The sequence below is a fragment of the Eumetopias jubatus genome, unplaced genomic scaffold (assembly GCF_037043125.1).
Source record: "Eumetopias jubatus isolate StellerSeaLion01/CBP00866 unplaced genomic scaffold, mEumJub1_p1.0 scaffold_3, whole genome shotgun sequence".
NCBI classification, from domain to species: Eukaryota; Metazoa; Chordata; class Mammalia; order Carnivora; family Otariidae; genus Eumetopias; species Eumetopias jubatus.
In genome coordinates this window covers 34,892,749-34,909,251 of record NW_028274809.1, presented here as the reverse complement: position 1 = coordinate 34,909,251, position 16,503 = coordinate 34,892,749, and the positions used below count along the sequence as shown (strand labels likewise).

At 36.8% G+C, this 16,503-nt stretch overlaps 2 protein-coding genes across 5 annotated transcripts in view; one reads left to right on the top strand and one right to left on the bottom strand.

Moving 5' to 3' along the window:
- The window catches only part of HYCC2 (hyccin PI4KA lipid kinase complex subunit 2), a 78,995-nt gene extending 75,558 nt beyond the window's left edge, over positions 1-3,437 (bottom strand). For all 4 annotated transcript variants that reach the window (XM_028123039.2, XM_028123037.2, XM_028123030.2 and 1 more), the window contains exons 1-2: positions 3,374-3,437; positions 2,573-2,606 (exon numbers count right to left, since the gene is read on the bottom strand). The gene's annotated coding sequence lies outside the window, so the exon portion shown is untranslated. The remainder of the gene's footprint in view (positions 1-2,572; positions 2,607-3,373) is intronic.
- Positions 3,438-3,748: 311 nt separating this feature from the next.
- NDUFB3 (NADH:ubiquinone oxidoreductase subunit B3) lies at positions 3,749-12,924 on the top strand. Its single transcript, XM_028125805.2, has 3 exons — positions 3,749-3,837; positions 10,208-10,349; positions 12,630-12,924. Exons 2-3 carry the CDS (start codon positions 10,210-10,212, stop codon positions 12,784-12,786), a joined length of 297 nt encoding a protein of 98 aa, XP_027981606.1. The 5' UTR covers positions 3,749-3,837; positions 10,208-10,209; the 3' UTR covers positions 12,787-12,924.
- The last annotated feature ends 3,579 nt before the right edge of the window (positions 12,925-16,503 follow it).

Here is a 16,503-nt window from a genome sequence, read left to right as displayed (position 1 = left end):
GGTTTTTTTTTTGTTTTTTGTTTTTAAAGATTTTATTTATTTGACAGAGACAGACACAGCAAGAGAGGGAACACAAGCAGGGGGAGTGGGAGAGAGAGAAACAGGCTTCCCATGGAGCAGGGAGCCCAATGCGGGGCTGGATCCCAGGACCCTGGGATCATGACCTGAGCTGAAGGCAGATGCTTAACGACTGAGCCACCCAGGCGCCCCCAGTTTCAAGTTTTAACATATATTAACATACATATGAGTGAATGTTTACACAGAAGATAAATGTATACCTTCATTATACCACAGCAATATCCCAAAAAGAACTTTAATCAAGAAAACGTCCAATTTTTATTTTCCAGTTCTATTTAATTCTAAAACCAGATGGCTTTCAGAGACATTAAGAAAACAAGATATGACTAAACATCTGTGCAAATTAGCACAGGTCTGAATTGTGGAAGAAATTAGTTTGGTTTATGGAAAGCAGCTAACTGCCAAGTAAAAACTAATCCAAACCAAAACTTACTCAGGACAATTTTTACTTCTGGCAACTTTAGCTGCTGGTTAGAAAATCTAGACCAGCTCTGACATTAAATGGTGAAATTTTATTGGACTATAAAAATATTGGTAGATTTAGCAGCCCTTTCTTTCAAGTGAAAACTACTGTTGCTATTTCATACCACAAGTATGAGAGCCATGAATCAGATCAATAATTCTAAAGTGGAAGCCAGTGATAAACCATGTTACTAGATCTTTTTTCCTTCAAAATAGATCTACCTCCCTTCGCATTCCCCCTAGCACTAGGATTCTGAAGGGAAGTGGAGGTGATATAACAGATATATATGTGTGCCTTTTTTTTTTTAAACTCCTAGATTATTCTGATACATATGTAACTCTCCACCTTCAGGAGAATTTCTGAATTAGGTCCAACTCTATTTTTTAACACTGTATCAATCGCAGGCAAAGGACCAGAGCTAAAAGAGACAAGAGCTTAGCAGAAGGCTCTGCAGGTAAGGGCTATATTCACACCAGTTGTAAGCCACCTTCAGAGCTTTCTGTGTCAGCTCCCTCCAGAATTCATGATGTTATATTTTAGACAATGACAAATATTTAGTTCATCATCCTGAGAAAGGCACATAGTCTACTAGACAGATAAAAATATAAAAAGAAGCTATTTTGGACATCAAAAAAACTAAGAAACCACAGAGAATGAAAGACAAAAATTCCTCTGTTCTTTCATTAAAAGAACAGCAAAGTACTTTTTTTTGGTGCAGCTGATAACTTGTCTAGAGACTTTCTGTCCATATTTTATCATTTTAGTTTTTTATTAGGTAGCATTGGTTTTTCTATTTAAAGCTCAGCAAAGCTGAAAATCTTATTGAATTTAATAAACTATTAAATGCCAGAACTGTGTATTAAAAACAATCAAACAAACCTAAATCCATACTGCATGTCAAGATGGCTTAAGAGTTGGATTTAAAAAGCTTTGAAGGTCCATTTTACAGCAAAAATTATACTTCTTTACAGCCAGTGTTTCAAATTCCTTATAAACAGCTCCGATACTGAAATATGTCAGAAAAGTGGGCTTCTAATGATGTATAAATAATAAGCCAATTATTATTATATTCTAATTCTGACTAGTGTTTCTTAAATCACTTGGTAATTTCCTACTCAATGTTCAACTTTGTTGCATTCTACAATGACACCTACTGGCCATTCAAACTCAGCCCTTAGTTCTCCGAGACAGCTCTCTCTAGTAGGCTGGTTACATAAGAAGATACACACAGAAACACACAGGCACACACTCACACCACCCTGCACAAAAGCAGAGATTTATTTACAGATACTCACACTACAGAATTACACCTAAAATAGAAAGTATTCTTTGCGACTGAGATAGTATTACTCTTGCAAAAAGGTAAAAAGACAAAGAGTGAAACACCCAAGTATCACAATTTTTAACTGAAATCTTAATAAACATCTCAGTACTCTCAACATTTCAGAACAAACTTTAATGATCCACCTCTCTTTGCCAAATGATATTTACAGAAAAAATGAATCTTTTAATTCAGGTTCTGGGATATACTAATATAAATGATCATTAATACAAAAAGGAAAATTATACAGTTGCTCATACATTAATCCTCAGCTAAAGGCTACATTTCAATCAGCTTACATTTTAGCAATTTATAATGCTTCTTTTAAAGTTTTCCAGTGTGCTCTAAAATCTAATTTTTAATGTATTCGTCCTTCCGTAACACATAATGAAATTCCTATTTTATTCTACATTCCATTGTGCAATTATAAAAAACTCAGAAAAAGATAATAATTTACAGTTCATTGTGTCTGTAAATACACTTTACAGTGTATCTCCAACCTCAGTTGGAGAGGTTCAAAGAGCATACTTTCTAAACCTGAGAAATAATTCATAACTAGTTTATCAGACGTAAAAAGCAAATTACTTAAAAGATGACTTCTTCTCCCCTTCAAACCGCCACCTTATTTTCACAGTCCCTAATATCCACCATATGTATGTGTGGGGGAATCTAGCAACTAATTTTCTAGTCATTTTCCAACTCGCACTTACCTCCTACTATAGATTTTTGAGGCTTCCCGCTTTCCTGAAGATAAAAAAAAAAGTATTTATAATCAGTCTTGACCCTCAAAACAAATTCATGAACTACAAAACATGAACCTGGCTGCTCGTCTCAAACTAACATATCTTTCAACCCAAGTCTGTATTTGGGATAAGCTTTTCCCTCGCTATCCTTCAGGTTTCTTCGATAACAGAGCCTGCCGAGGTAGAAAGCACTCAAACCAACGAAAAAAACTATTCTGACACATCAATAGGTTGCAAGACCTCCTCTTCCAAAGCGACAACCTAGTTGTTTGGGTAAATAATAGCCAAGGATTACATAATGTATAGAGTTTGAAGGATCTGACCGCCAGTAAATATGTTTCTTCTCCACACACCCTTCCCACCCCGAGAAATGGCCATAAGAAGCAATTCCTAGGATTTCTCTCCGGTGCCTGCAATGCCACGTCCTTTTCTCTCTTGGAGGTTCGTGCAACAACTCCTCCAGCCCTCACGATATCGTCTTGCTCCCGCCTCTCTCCTCTCTCTGCCACTGCCACCGCAGCCCCCCACACCCTAGGCCCCCACATCGCCCCGCAAGGTTGAGCCTCCACCCGCCTCAGCTGCCTTCTCCTCACAACCCTCCCAAGCTGCTACCAGGTCTACGCGAGGTTCCGGAACCACCAACACTCCAGCTACCGCCTTCCCAGATCACCCTCGTCACATGCCCTCTATAGTTCCCGCAGCCCGAGAAGAAGAAAATCCCTCCTGATCTAGCACTATGCGTCCCCCAAAGACAGCGCCGCCGCCTACCTGTCACCCGGCTACCTCCGGCTTCTTACCGCCACCGCCTCCCGCAGCAGCCTGCCAACTGCAGCGCAACAACCAGCCTTCCCATTGGGTGGTTACACGCTCTAACAACTACCTCACTTATTGGCTGGAGCATGTTCGCGGCCCTCCCCTCTGTGCAGTGTCTAAGGATTCCGGTCTCCAAGCAAGGAAAACATCGCCTCTTCCCTGCTATTCTGTCCTCTACAATTATTCTTACCTCAGTCAGACCACCTATGCACAGATGCGCGGAAAAAATGTCGACTTCCAGCACCCAGGGCCCTTCATGTCCTCTCCACTCGGTCCAGGAATCCGTGACCTAGTGCGGAACGTTAAACGGCTCCTCTGCTTTCCTGCCGTAAGGCACTCCAGGAGACAACTTCCGTTTCCGCTTGGCTCCGGCTGGAGGCTTGACTATTGAGTGTCGTGAGAGGTCAGATTGCTGTCAGGTAAATTAGAGTTGGTGGGAGGCCTCTTAATCAGGAATTAGAGTGAGACTCTTCCGAGGATTGTAGAAAAGGGGAGACTAAATGGAGAATGGTCTTGAGAGTCTATACCTCGAGGGAAGGGGATCGAAGAACTAGCAATAGAGCACGATGAAATCCTGGGATAGTGAGGGGTAGTTTGTAGAAGGATGCGGTGAGAATTACTGTGGTTAAGTCCGTATGCTTTTTCCCTATATCCCACCCGCAAACCCTCGCCCTGTGTCTTGTGGTTTACCTCTGAATTGAATAAAGGCAGAACAGCTCCAACTCGAAGAATTGTAAAATAAGAATATGCAATGCATGCCTCGCAACAATCATGTATCGTTTTAAGTAAGGCTTTCCTGGTGTGAATGTTTTTGATAACGTTAAAGTGAAAAAAGCACGGTACAAAAATCACATCCATTTTTAGAGTGATTACTATTTTTAAATTGCATATAAGTAGGTGCAGGGACTGGAGGGGACACGAAAAGTTCACTTGTCTTTTGTTTTTTAATGTTCTTAGTCACAATTTTAAAAATGAGGGGTAGTTGGGATATATACTTGAAAGTCGTGGATAAACCATAAAATTACATGTACTGTAAGTGGCATTATCCTTTTATTTTCTAGTTAGGGAAAGTATGCCAGCCCCCGCTAGTGGAGGTGGAGTTGATCTCCACCAAAGTAGAGATTCATTCCAAACACAGGTAGCTAGCTTTTTAAAAGTTTCATGATTATATGTTTTTTCTTTGTTGAACTAATAAACTTACTGTTTTTTGTCTGAACAGTTCTGAAACTGAAATGATTATCCAGTGTTGAGTCCTTGGCATAATTTGTCATTTATCTAATTTTAGTTTCTATTGTGAAATATAGCAGAAGGGTGTATAAAATGTAAATATATTTAAAGAACTACAATTAAGCAAACCCTATGTAACCACCCCTCAGTTTAGAAAATAAAACATTGCGGGGACACCTGGGTGGCTCAGTTGTTAAGTGTCTGCCTTCGGCTCAGGTCATGATCCCAGGGTCCTGGAATCGAGCCCCGCATGGGGCTCTTTGCTCAGCAGAAAGCCTGCTTCTCCCTCTCCCACTCCCCTGCTTGTGTTCCCTCTCTCGCTGTCTCTCTCTGTCAAATAAATAAATAAAATCTTAAGAAAAAAAGAAAACATTGCCAATAACTTAGAACTTTGCATTCTCAAGCAGAGGTGATTATCCTTCAAAGTGATGAAAATTGGTTCTTGGAGGAGAGGTGAAAAAAAATCTTAAAGACTACAGTGGTTTGAGGCCTTCCAAAGAGCCATGGTACATTAGCAGATAAATACAGTATGTCCGTGGTATTACAATTTAACTGGGGCAGGGGAGTAGGGATGTGATAAGGAAAAAAAAATCTGAAAAAACTCCTTTTGGGTGCAAGAATTAAGAGTAGATCGAAAAACACTGCCTTAGAAGCTCTCTGTATGAGCTTCTGTGATTCTGTCTCCTCCACCAAGAGGTAACCATTATCCTGACTTCTGATAAACATTCACTTTTTTCGCTTTAATTTTTCCATCTATGGTGCATTTCTAAAAAAAATGAATTATCTGGTTTTTCAGTTTATATAAATGGGATCAAAGTGTATGTATTTTTTAAACTCACCCCTTGTTCATTATTTGTGAGATTTGTTCATACTTTTGCATGTAGTTTTTCGTTGTGTATTCTGTAGTGTGACTTTCGTAAATACCATTATTGTTGTTGGATATTTGGGTTGTTTACAGTTTGGGGCTAGCCACATAAACAATCTGGCTAAAAAGATTCTTATAAAATATATCTATTGTTAAAATATATATATGTATATAGATACACACGTAAGAGTTTTTTTTTTATAATTGTGCTGTCCATTGAAAATATAATGCAAGGCTCATGTTACTTACAATTTTCTAGTAGCCATATTAAAAAGGTAAAAAGAAAGTTAATTTAATTATATATTTTGTCTAACCCAGTATATTCAAAGTATTATTTCAAGATATAATCAGTATTAAAAGTTATTAATGAAATATTTTACATTTTCTTCATACTGTCTCAAAATCGATGTATTTTACACTTAAATATGTTTGTATGGTAAGTTTTCATAAATATAAACACTTGATCTGTGTTTATATTTTGCAAAAATTAAAATTGAAAACGTAGCTCCATATACCTAATTTGTTCCAAACACACTTTAAAAAACACACTCCATATACCTAAATTGTTCCAAACACACTTTAAAATCAGTTCCAATAACTGATTTGAGAATCCAATTTGAAATTTAATTAAAATTAAATAAAAATTCTAGTTCCCCAATTGCACTATTCACACTTCAAGTGCTAGTGAAAACCATATTGAATAGTGCAGATCTAGACCATAAGGTAGTCAAATGTTTGTCATTTCTAGGTCAGACCAGTATTTCACAATGGTTGTGCTAAGTCACATTCTCACCACCTGGGTGTAAAAGTGGAAAACACATCACATTGTGTTTTCCACAAATCTCACAATCTTACAAGGTAGGTTTTATCCTCATGTTATATGAGGAAACAAATTCAGAGAGATTAAATTATTTGCCCAGAAGTTTATAGCTATTAATAGTGCATCCAGGATTAAATCTGTATACACCAAAGTCTGCACTGAAGTAGAATTCCAAACTTCCTTCAAGTGATCATGATATCATTGTTTGATTTATGGCTATTCTGAAGTAGAAATACTTTTAAAAAAGAAAATGAAAAGTTCCCTAGAAGTTGTGTTGTTCAGCTGTTTGAAAAGTCATTGAAATATTCTCTTTAGTAAATGCCTATAAAGGGACACTTTCTGAAATATTTTAATGAAGTAGAAGAGAAAATGCATTGAATTTATTAAAGGAAATTAGGAGAAATTAATATGATACTTTCATGTTTTCTTTCAAAGATCTCCCAAATTACTTAATATTTTGAACATAGTAATATTGTAACTTTGAAACAGTCTTCATATATGGTAATGCTTCCATTTTTCTTTCTTTTTTTTTTTAAGTTGGGGGGGTGCAAAGAGAGAATCTTAAGCAGGCTCCATGCCCAGCGCAGAGCCCGATGCAGGGCTTGATCTAACAACCCTGAGATCCTGACTTGAGCTGAAATCAAGAGTCAGACACTTAACCAACTGAGCCACCCAGGAACCCCTCCATTTTTATTTTCAAAATCAAACTATTTCATCAAAAGATTTTGACATTTGTCTTGTATTCTTTTCCAAGTATGTTGATACTCAATTAGGGTTAATATTCTAGAATTGATATTTGCCAAAATAAGGGTTTGTCTTGCAATCTCTAAAGATTTTTGGAATGAAACATTAAAAAATTTTTTTTTGAAAACATGGTTTGAAGAAACCAAGATATCCTTCTAATTAAACACTTCTTAAAGTATTTCTTTTATAATAATGTATTGAACCTCAAAATCAGCCTGAAATCTGAAACCATAATTTTTTTCTTTTAAGATTTTTATTTATTTATTTGACAGAGAGAGAGACAGCAAGAGAGGGAACACAAGCAGGGGGGAACGGGAGAGGGAGAGAAGCAGGCTCCCGGCTGAGCAGGGAGCCTGATGGGGAGCTTCATCCCAGGACACAGGGATTATGACCCAAGCCGAAGGCAGATGCTTAATGACTGAACCACCCAGGCGCCCCATTTTTTCCTTTATATTATTGAATCCACCAAATAATAATGAAATAATCAAATGTTTCATTTGAAATTGTGAATGTTGTTTTAACTTGTGTTTGGTGGGTATTGGTTTTCATTCTTTTTTTAAATGTAAAAAGCATCAAAATAATGTTTTGTGATTATCTTAATATGTCTAAATATACAGTGTTGGTTAATTTGTCAGAATTACTATGTATAACTACCCCCCCAATATTCTGGGAACTATTGTTTAATGGAATGAACATTTCACATAATGTATCTTTAGTAAATACTATCTAATAATTACCTCTGTCTTCTAAAATGCAGTGTAAGAGCCCTGCCTTATTATTGGGCCTGTTCAGAGTTATAAATGCAGACATAATGGTAGTAATTATTTGGTTTGGTTTTATTTCTGGAGAGCAGTGATTATAGAATTGCTACTGCTAACCTTATACAAAAGGGGCATTAATTCATACCTCCTTAATTTTAAATTCATAGCAATTTAACTCGGGACTGAACTGAAGTTTATTTTTACATTATCTATAAAAATAACACTAGTGGGGTGCCTGACTGGCTCAGTCGGTAGAGCGTGTGACTTGATCCCTGGGTTGTGAGTTCGAGCCCCATGTTGGATGTAGAGATTATTAATAAATAAACTTAAAAAAAAAACACTAGTAAAACTGAAGTCTTATAACCATTACAGGCATATTTTATTTAAGGAGCCTTAGGAGTCCTAAGGTCTCTTGGTGTAGTTCAGGAGTCAGCAAACCACAGCCCGCGGCCAAATCCAACATATTGCCTATTTTTATACTGCCCATGAGCTAAGAATTTTTTTTTTAAGATTTTATTTATTCATTTGACAGAGATAGATACAGCGAGAGAGGGAACACAAGCAGGGGGAGGGGGAGAGGGAGAAGCAGGCTTCCCACAGAGCAGGGAGCCTGATGCAGGACTCGATCCCAGGACCCTGGGATCATGACCTGAGCCGAAGGCAGACGCTTAACGACTGAGCCACCCAGGTGCCCGAGCTAAGAATGTTTTTTACAGATGAACATTTGGAATGAATTTGCTAAGGAACCCTAACTTTGAGCCCCAGTTAAGGAAAATGTTACCCCAAAAAAGGGAATTTCATTTTTTTCATCAGACCTGTATTACAAAAATTGTACTCAGTTATTATTATATCTTGAATTTATCAATACATTTTTTTTCTCTTGTTATATAACTACCTACAAGATATCCTTCATTTTACCTCTTGGTGCACAAAGCCTAAGATATTTACTATCTGGCTCTTTACATAAAAAGTTCATGTGATAATAGATATTTAAACACAGGGGGCGCCTGGGTGGCTCAGTCGGTTAAGCGACTGCCTTCGGCTCAGGTCATGATCCTGGAGTCCCAGGATCGAGTCCCACATTGGGCTTCCTGCTCGGCAGGGAGTCTGCTTCTCCCTCTGACCCTCCTCCCTCTCGTGCTCTCTATCTCTCATTCTCTCTCTCTCAAATAAATAAAATCTTTAAAAAAAAAAAGATATTTAAACACAATAACACTGCATTTTAAAAGAATCTTCTGAACAACATAGGTAACAAAACAATATGTACATTGTTTTTATATAATAATAATACCATTTACAATAGCATAAAATATATAATATTTTATAAATATATAATAGTATAATAATATAAATATACAAATGCATATTTACACATTGTGAAAGGACTAAAAAGAAGGAAACAGTATTGCTTAGAAGTTAGGAGCAGGGGCTCCTGGGTGGCTCAGTGGGTTATACATCTGCTTTCAGCTGAGGTCATGATCTCAGGGTCCTGGGATGGAGCCCCACATCGGGCGCCCTGCTCTGCAGGGAGTCTGCTTCTCCCTCTGCCTCTGCTTGTGTTTGCTTTCTCTCTCTCTCTTTCTCGCTGTCAAATAAATAAATAAATAGTAAATAAATAAATAAATAGAATCTTTGAAAAAAAAGTTAGGAGCAAGGGCTCTGAAACCAAACTGCAAGGTTCAAGACCAATTGTACCGTTTACTGTCTTTGTTACCTTCAGAAAGTTCCTTACCTTGTTGGAGCTTCATTGTCTTCATGTGTAAAATGGTGGTGATAACCGTAATTTAAGTTCAAAGTGTTGTTTTAGGAGTAATGGAATTAATACATGTTAAAGCACTTTGGTACACCTGGTACGTAGGGCACAATAAATGTGAGCTGTTCTTATAATGAAGAAAGGAACAAAATAAGAAATGGTTATCTCTGAGAATCCCACTCTGAGTGGTGGGATTATTTTTTTCCAAAGATTTTATTTATTTATTTGTCAGAGAGAGAAGAGAGAGAGCACACAAGCAGGGGGAGTGGCAGGCAGAGGGAGAAGCAGGCTCCCCGCTGAGCAAGGAGCCCGATGCGGGGCTCGATCCCAGGACCCCAGGATCATGACCTGAGCCAAAGGCAGCTGCTTAACCAACTGAGCCACCCAGGCGTCCCAAGTGGTGGGATTATTGATTTTGTTTCTTTTTTATGTTTTGTATATGTGTATTTCCTAACTGTGAATATACACTAGTTATGTAATAGGATGCTTTTTATAAAACGTGTTACCTCAGAATTTTCAAGTATTTATATTGGCTCTCCTTTTAAAACATTAACAAATGTTTGGGTATTTGATATCTACAATCAGCATAGTTCTCTTTTATGTTAATCTTATCCTTTAGACATGGCCCACGGACATGGGCATGAACACGGCCCTAGTAAACTGGAACTTCCAGATTATAAACAATGGAAGATAGAAGGGACACCATTAGCAGTTGTCCAGGAGAGGCTGGCTGCACGAGGGCTAAGGGATCCATGGGGCCGGTAAGAACAATTAAATAATTTAGATAGAATTTATTCTAGAGAATCAGTATCTATGTTCCTTTTCTTTTTCTTTTTTTAATTGATTTAGCTATCTTTGTATTTACATTTAAATGTTAAAACAAGCTTTTCAGTTTCTACGAAAAAGCTGCTTGAATTTTAATTGGGATCACATTAACTCAGAGCTCAGCTGGGGACAATTGATGTCTTAACAAGTTAAATCACTATATTGTATACCTGAAACTAATATTACACTGTATGTTAACTAACTGGAATTTAAATAAAAACTTAAAAAAATTTATATCTTAACAATATTGAATCTTCCAATCTATGGACAGTTTAGGTTCTGTTTAATTTTCTCAGTGGTGTTTTATTGCTTTAAAAACAAATCTTGTGTATATTTTGTTAAAGTTATCCTGAATTATTCCATGCTTTATGCTATTGTAAATGGTATTGTTAAACTTAAATAGCCAATTTTCTTTGCTAATATGTGAAAATACAGTGGAGTTTTATATATCAACTTTGTATCTTGTTTCTTAGCTATATTCACATTTTTGTTCTAGCAGATTTTTTTTACAAATTTCTTAGAATTTAATAGATGATCATTTTGTCTACAATCAGTGTTACTTCTTCCTTTTCAGTTTGTAAACTTTTTCTTTCTTTCTTGCATTATTACACTGGCTAACACTACTAGTATAATGTTGGATAAAGTGTTGTTAGCTGACATCCATGCCTTGTTCCTTTTTTTTTTAATCTTTTTAAGTAATCTCTGCACAATGTGGGACTGTGAAATCAAGAGTCACATGTTCTACCAGCTGATCCAGCCAGGAGCCCCTGCCTTGTTCCTAATTGGGGGAAAGCATTCAGTCTTTCACCGCTAAGTATATTAGTTGTAGGGTGGTTATAGATGCCCTTCATCAAGTTGTGGAGTTTCTCTTGAGTGTTGAATTTTTTTAAATGCTTTTTCTGCATCTGTTGAGATGCTCATATAGTTTTTTCATTCTGTTAATATGATGAATTACTCTTACTGATTTTAAAATATCAAACCAATCTTGCATTCCTTTTTTTTTAATCTTGCATTCCTGAGGTAAACCCTTCATCATGATATATTATCCTTTCATATATTGCTAGAATAAATTTTCTAAAATTCTGTTGAGAATATTTGCATCTGTGTTCATGAAGGATATTACCCTGTAGTTTTCTTCTAATGTCTTTGTCTGGTTTTGGTATCTGAATCAGATTTGATTAACTCTCATATTTTCTACTAAGTCAGATTTTTAGAGTTAAGTGGGATTTTTTTAATATAACATAATTTTTTCCACTCATTTACCCCTACCTGTGAGAGAAGACTTTTTGTTTTCACTAGAGCTCTCTGAATTCTGTTTACTTCTCTGTTCAAGATAGATACTCAGAAGAATGATGGCCAGAGCAGGAAGTCAGTCCTCTTTTTTTTTTTTAGAAGTCCATATTCTAAAGCTCAGGCAGCTATGACAGGAAAAAGCTCTGATTCTCTGGAAGAAGAATAATATTAGGTGTTACATACTCGCTGTGCCAGAATATATCATAAATTACCCTGTTTAATCTTTATAATAACACCATAAGGTAGGGGCACCTGGGTGGCTCAGTTGGTTAAGCGTCTGCCTTCAGCTCAGGTCATGATTCCAGGGTCCTGGGATCGAGCCCTGCATCGGGCTCCCTGCTCAGCCAGAAGCCTGCTTCTCCCTCTCCCACTCCACCTGCTTGTGTTCCCTCTCACGCTGTCTCTCTCTTTCTCTCTCTCTCTCCCTGTCAATTAAATAAATAAGTAAAATCTTTAAAAAAAAAAGATAACACTATAAGGTAGATAGTGATCACCACTGAGTTAAAGAGGAAGCAGGCCCTAACTTGTCTAGCCTAAAAGGTTGTGAATCTAAGTGACAGAGCAAAGTTTAATACCCAAGTTTCTAACTTCCTCTTTAAATAATGCTGTAATGACTGGTACGGGCAAAACCATACAGCTGACCTCTAATGAACAGGCTGAAGTGAGTCTTGCATTTGGGAATTCTATAAAATCCTAAGTATTAATGACAATGAAATCATCAAGTCTTTTTCTTCTGTTTTATATGTGAAATGTGGGCATACGTATAGACCTAATTATCTTATATCACAGAAAGACTCCTATTGTGATCCACTTACATATCTTATATAAGGTTGCATTTAAGTCTGTTAGGACGAAAATTAAATCTGTTTTAGTGAATGTATATAAGTTGTGTGTGATTATAATTTTCCCTTTTTTTCCTCTAGCAATGAAGCTTGGAGATACATGGGTGGCTTTGCAAACAATGTTTCCTTTGTTGGTGCATTACTAAAAGGATTCAAATGGGGATTTGCAGCATTTGTGGTAGCTGTAGGGGCGGAATATTACCTGGAGTCCAAGAATAAAGATAAGAAGCATCACTGAAGATAATACCTGGAAGTATCTTAAAGGCTTCTTAATTCTCTTATAAAAATAAGATTTCTTCAATGTAGCCTACTCGTCTGTGTGTTTTTCCCTTAAAGAATACTAGTAAGATTCAATAAAGTAAGAATACATACGCTAGTCTGTTTTTATCATTCTTTAAAAAAAAAAATGTTGGGACGCCTGGGTGGCTCAGTCGGTTAAGTGTCTGCCTTCGGCTCAGGTCATGATCCCAGCATCCTGGGATCAAGTCCCGCATCGGGCTCCCTGCTCCACGGGGAGCCTGCTTCTCCCTCTGCTTCTGCCTCTCTCTCTGTCTCTCATGAATAAATAAAATAAAATCTTTAAAAAAAAAAAATGTCTTGGCTCAGTTGGCAGAGCATGCAACTCTTGGTCGTGGGGTCATGGGTTCAAGCCCCATGTTAGCTGTGTAGATTACTTCTTAAAAAGTGTCTCAAGCCATATCAGATTTGGTTTGAAATACGGGGGGGAGACTGAGTACCAGCAGTAGTGCATTCTGCATATGGCACTAAGCCAGCATATATTTGAACAAATGGATATGTTCTAAAAGGTTTTGTTTTTTGTTTTTTCAAGTTTTTTTTAGTGGTAAAATTTGCCATCTTAACTGCTTTTAAGTGTGCAGTCTGTGGTACTAAATACAATCGAAATGTGTAACCATCATCACCATTCATCCCCATAACTCTTTTATCTTTTAAAACTGAAAGTCTATGTCATTAAACAATAAGTCCTCATTCCCCCTTCTCCCAGCCCTTGGCAACCACCATTCTACTTCCTGTCTCTATGATTTTGGCTACTCAAAAGTACCTCATATAAATGGAAGCATACAGTATTTGTCTCTTTCTGACTGGCTTATTTCACTTACCACAATGTCTTCAAGTTTCATCCATACTGTAGCATGGGTTGGAATTTCTTACTAAATCTGAATAGGATTCCATTGTATGTAGATACTACATTTTGCCTTTCCATTCATCCATTGATGGACACTTGGTTTGCTTCCACATTTTAGCTATTGTGAATAATGCTGCTATGAACATGGGTGTACTCTAACAGGGTTTTAAATGGGAATTAGCCTGGCTGTTTTTAGTATCCTCTGAAAGTGCTTTAGATTATACTGTAAAACACTTGCTGCCCGGTTCTGACTGACATATCCAGGTATCATGTTCATTTTTCTTTATTGTGAGATTATCTATTCTTAGTCCTCATTATTCCAACAATTTGAAAAGTTTGACATTTTTTCTGTATTTCTAATAACAAACTACACGTTCTTCCCACACTGAATTTTTAAAATTTTAAAAAAGATTTTTTGTATTTACGAGAGAGTGTGCGAGGACAAGTGCGGGAAGAGCAGAGGGGGAGGGAAAAGCAGGCTCCCCACTGGGACTCTATCCCAGAACCCTGAAATTATGACCTGAGCTGAAGGCTTAATTGTGCCACCCCGTTGCCCCGAATTTTTAAATTTTGATCAATTAAATTTCTACGTTGAGACAAACTCAGCTTCTTGAAGAGGTAGTATTATTGCTTGAATAACAAAGTTAGTATAAAACTCCAGGGTGATTTTTTTTCTTTGTAAATTTCTTATAAACATAAACGAGAAATCACTAAGTACATGAGACAAGAATTCATAATAGTGGTAAATGGAATGTGATAAAGTGGAATAATAAAAAAGACTGCAAAAGATAAGGAAAGTGTTTAACAAGCAACAAATAATAAAAAATACAAATAGCAAGATGGTAGATTTAAATTTGATCATGTGAAAAAATAATTTGATCATATGAATAATTAAATGTAGAATGGTCTAAAATTGAAACTCTAAAATCTTTCAATTAAAACACAGATTGTGGGGCGCCTGGGTGGCTCAGTCAAGCATCTGCCTTCAGCTCAGGTCATGATCCCAGGATTCTGGGATCGAGCCCCACATCAGGCTCCCGGCTCAGCGGGAAGCCTGCTTCTCTCTTTCCCAATCCCCCCTACTTGTGTTCTCTCTCTCACTGTGTCTCTCTCTGTCAAATAAGTAAATAAAATCTTTAAAAAATAAAAAAATAATAAAATAAATAAAATACAGATTGTCAGGCAAAAAAGTAAGACCCAAGTATAAGCTGTTTACATGAAAACTGTAAAACCTAGGGTAAAAGTAGAAAAATAGAAAGCAAACAGTAATGAAAAGAATAGTGATAAATTTCAGAATAAAGCGTATTCTCCATAATAATGGAGGATTCAGTTCATTAAGACATAAAAATGTATGTATATGCACAGAGCTTTATTTTTTTTAATATGTCCAGATTTGTTTATTAGTTATCTGAAACTAGGCCATTACAATAAAGTCTGACAGCTACAGGAATTTTGAAATAAAACGATAAAAGGCGTTCCTGAAGTTGTACAGAACTTTAAATTATATGAAACAAATAGAACTAAAGGGAGAAATAGGCAAATCCACAATTATAGTTGAAGATTTCAACACTCCTTTCTCAGTAATTGATAGAAAAGTAGAAAATTAGCCTATAGAAGACTTGAACAACACTATAGCTTGATGTAGTATTTATAGACCACTCTGCTCCAAAACAGTAGAGCATTCATTGGGCTTTCTATACCCAATGTGGGCCTTAAAAAAACTACTGGCTCAGTCAGTAGAATGTGAGACTCTTGATCTCAGGGTCATGAGTTTAAGTCCCACATTGGGTATAGAACAGTAGAGCATTCTTTTCAAGTGCACATGGACCATTTATCACAACAGACTATATTCTGGGCCATAAAACAATATGTTTAGGAGGACTGAAATTACACAGAACATATTCTCAGATCACAAAGAAATTAGACTAAAAGTAACATATCTGAAAAATCCACCCATATTTGGAAATTAGATGGCATACTTGTAATACCCCCTGCTCAAAAAAGAGGTATAGGGAAATTAGAAATTCTTTTTTTTTCTTTTTTTTTTAAGTTTTTATTTTTTTATTGATTTGAGAGAGAGCAAGAGCACAAGAGCGGAGGGGGAGGGGCAGAGGGAGAAGCCGGCTCCCCATGGAGTAGAAAGCCCAATGTGGGACTCAATCCCAGGACCCTAGGATTATGACCTGAGCCGAAGGCAGACACTTAACCGACTGAGCCACCCAGGTGCCCCGGGGAAATTAGGAATTCTTAACTGAATAAAATGAAAACACAAACACCCAAATTTGTGGGATGCAACTAATAAGACTGATCTCTAGCCAAACTGATAAAAGACACAAATTAATAATATTAGTGATGAAAGCAGAGATATCACTACAGATCCTAGAGACATTAAAACAAAAGCATTTTGCAAACAACTTTATGCTAATAAATCTTGATGAAATTGACAATGGCCTTAAAAAGACAAAACTACCAAAGCTCACTCAAGAAGTAGATAACTTGGGGTGCCTGGCTGGCTCAGTCTGTAGAGTGTGAGACCTTATCTCAGGGTCATGAGTTTAAGTCCCACACTGGGTATAGAACTTACTTTAAAAATTAAACAAAAACAGTAGATACTCTGAATGTCCATGAGTAAACTCATTTGCTGGGTTAGGTGCAGAAAAGATGGAAAGTGCAGTACTTGACATGTTTATAACCGAGAATAACAATAATTTTTCTTTCCTATTTTAGAATATTTATTACCCATCATAATTTTTTCTGGAAGCAAGGAGTAAAGTTTTCCTTATATTTTGTTAATTTGAAAACTATTGCCTG

Coding starts and splice junctions, on each gene's coding strand:
- NDUFB3 (XM_028125805.2), top strand. CDS start 10,210: ATGGCCCACGGACATGGGCATGAACACGGCCCTAGTAAACTGGAACTT. Junction 10,350..12,629: donor CTAAGGGATCCATGGGGCCG/GTAAGAACAATT, acceptor TTTTTCCTCTAG/CAATGAAGCTTGGAGATACA.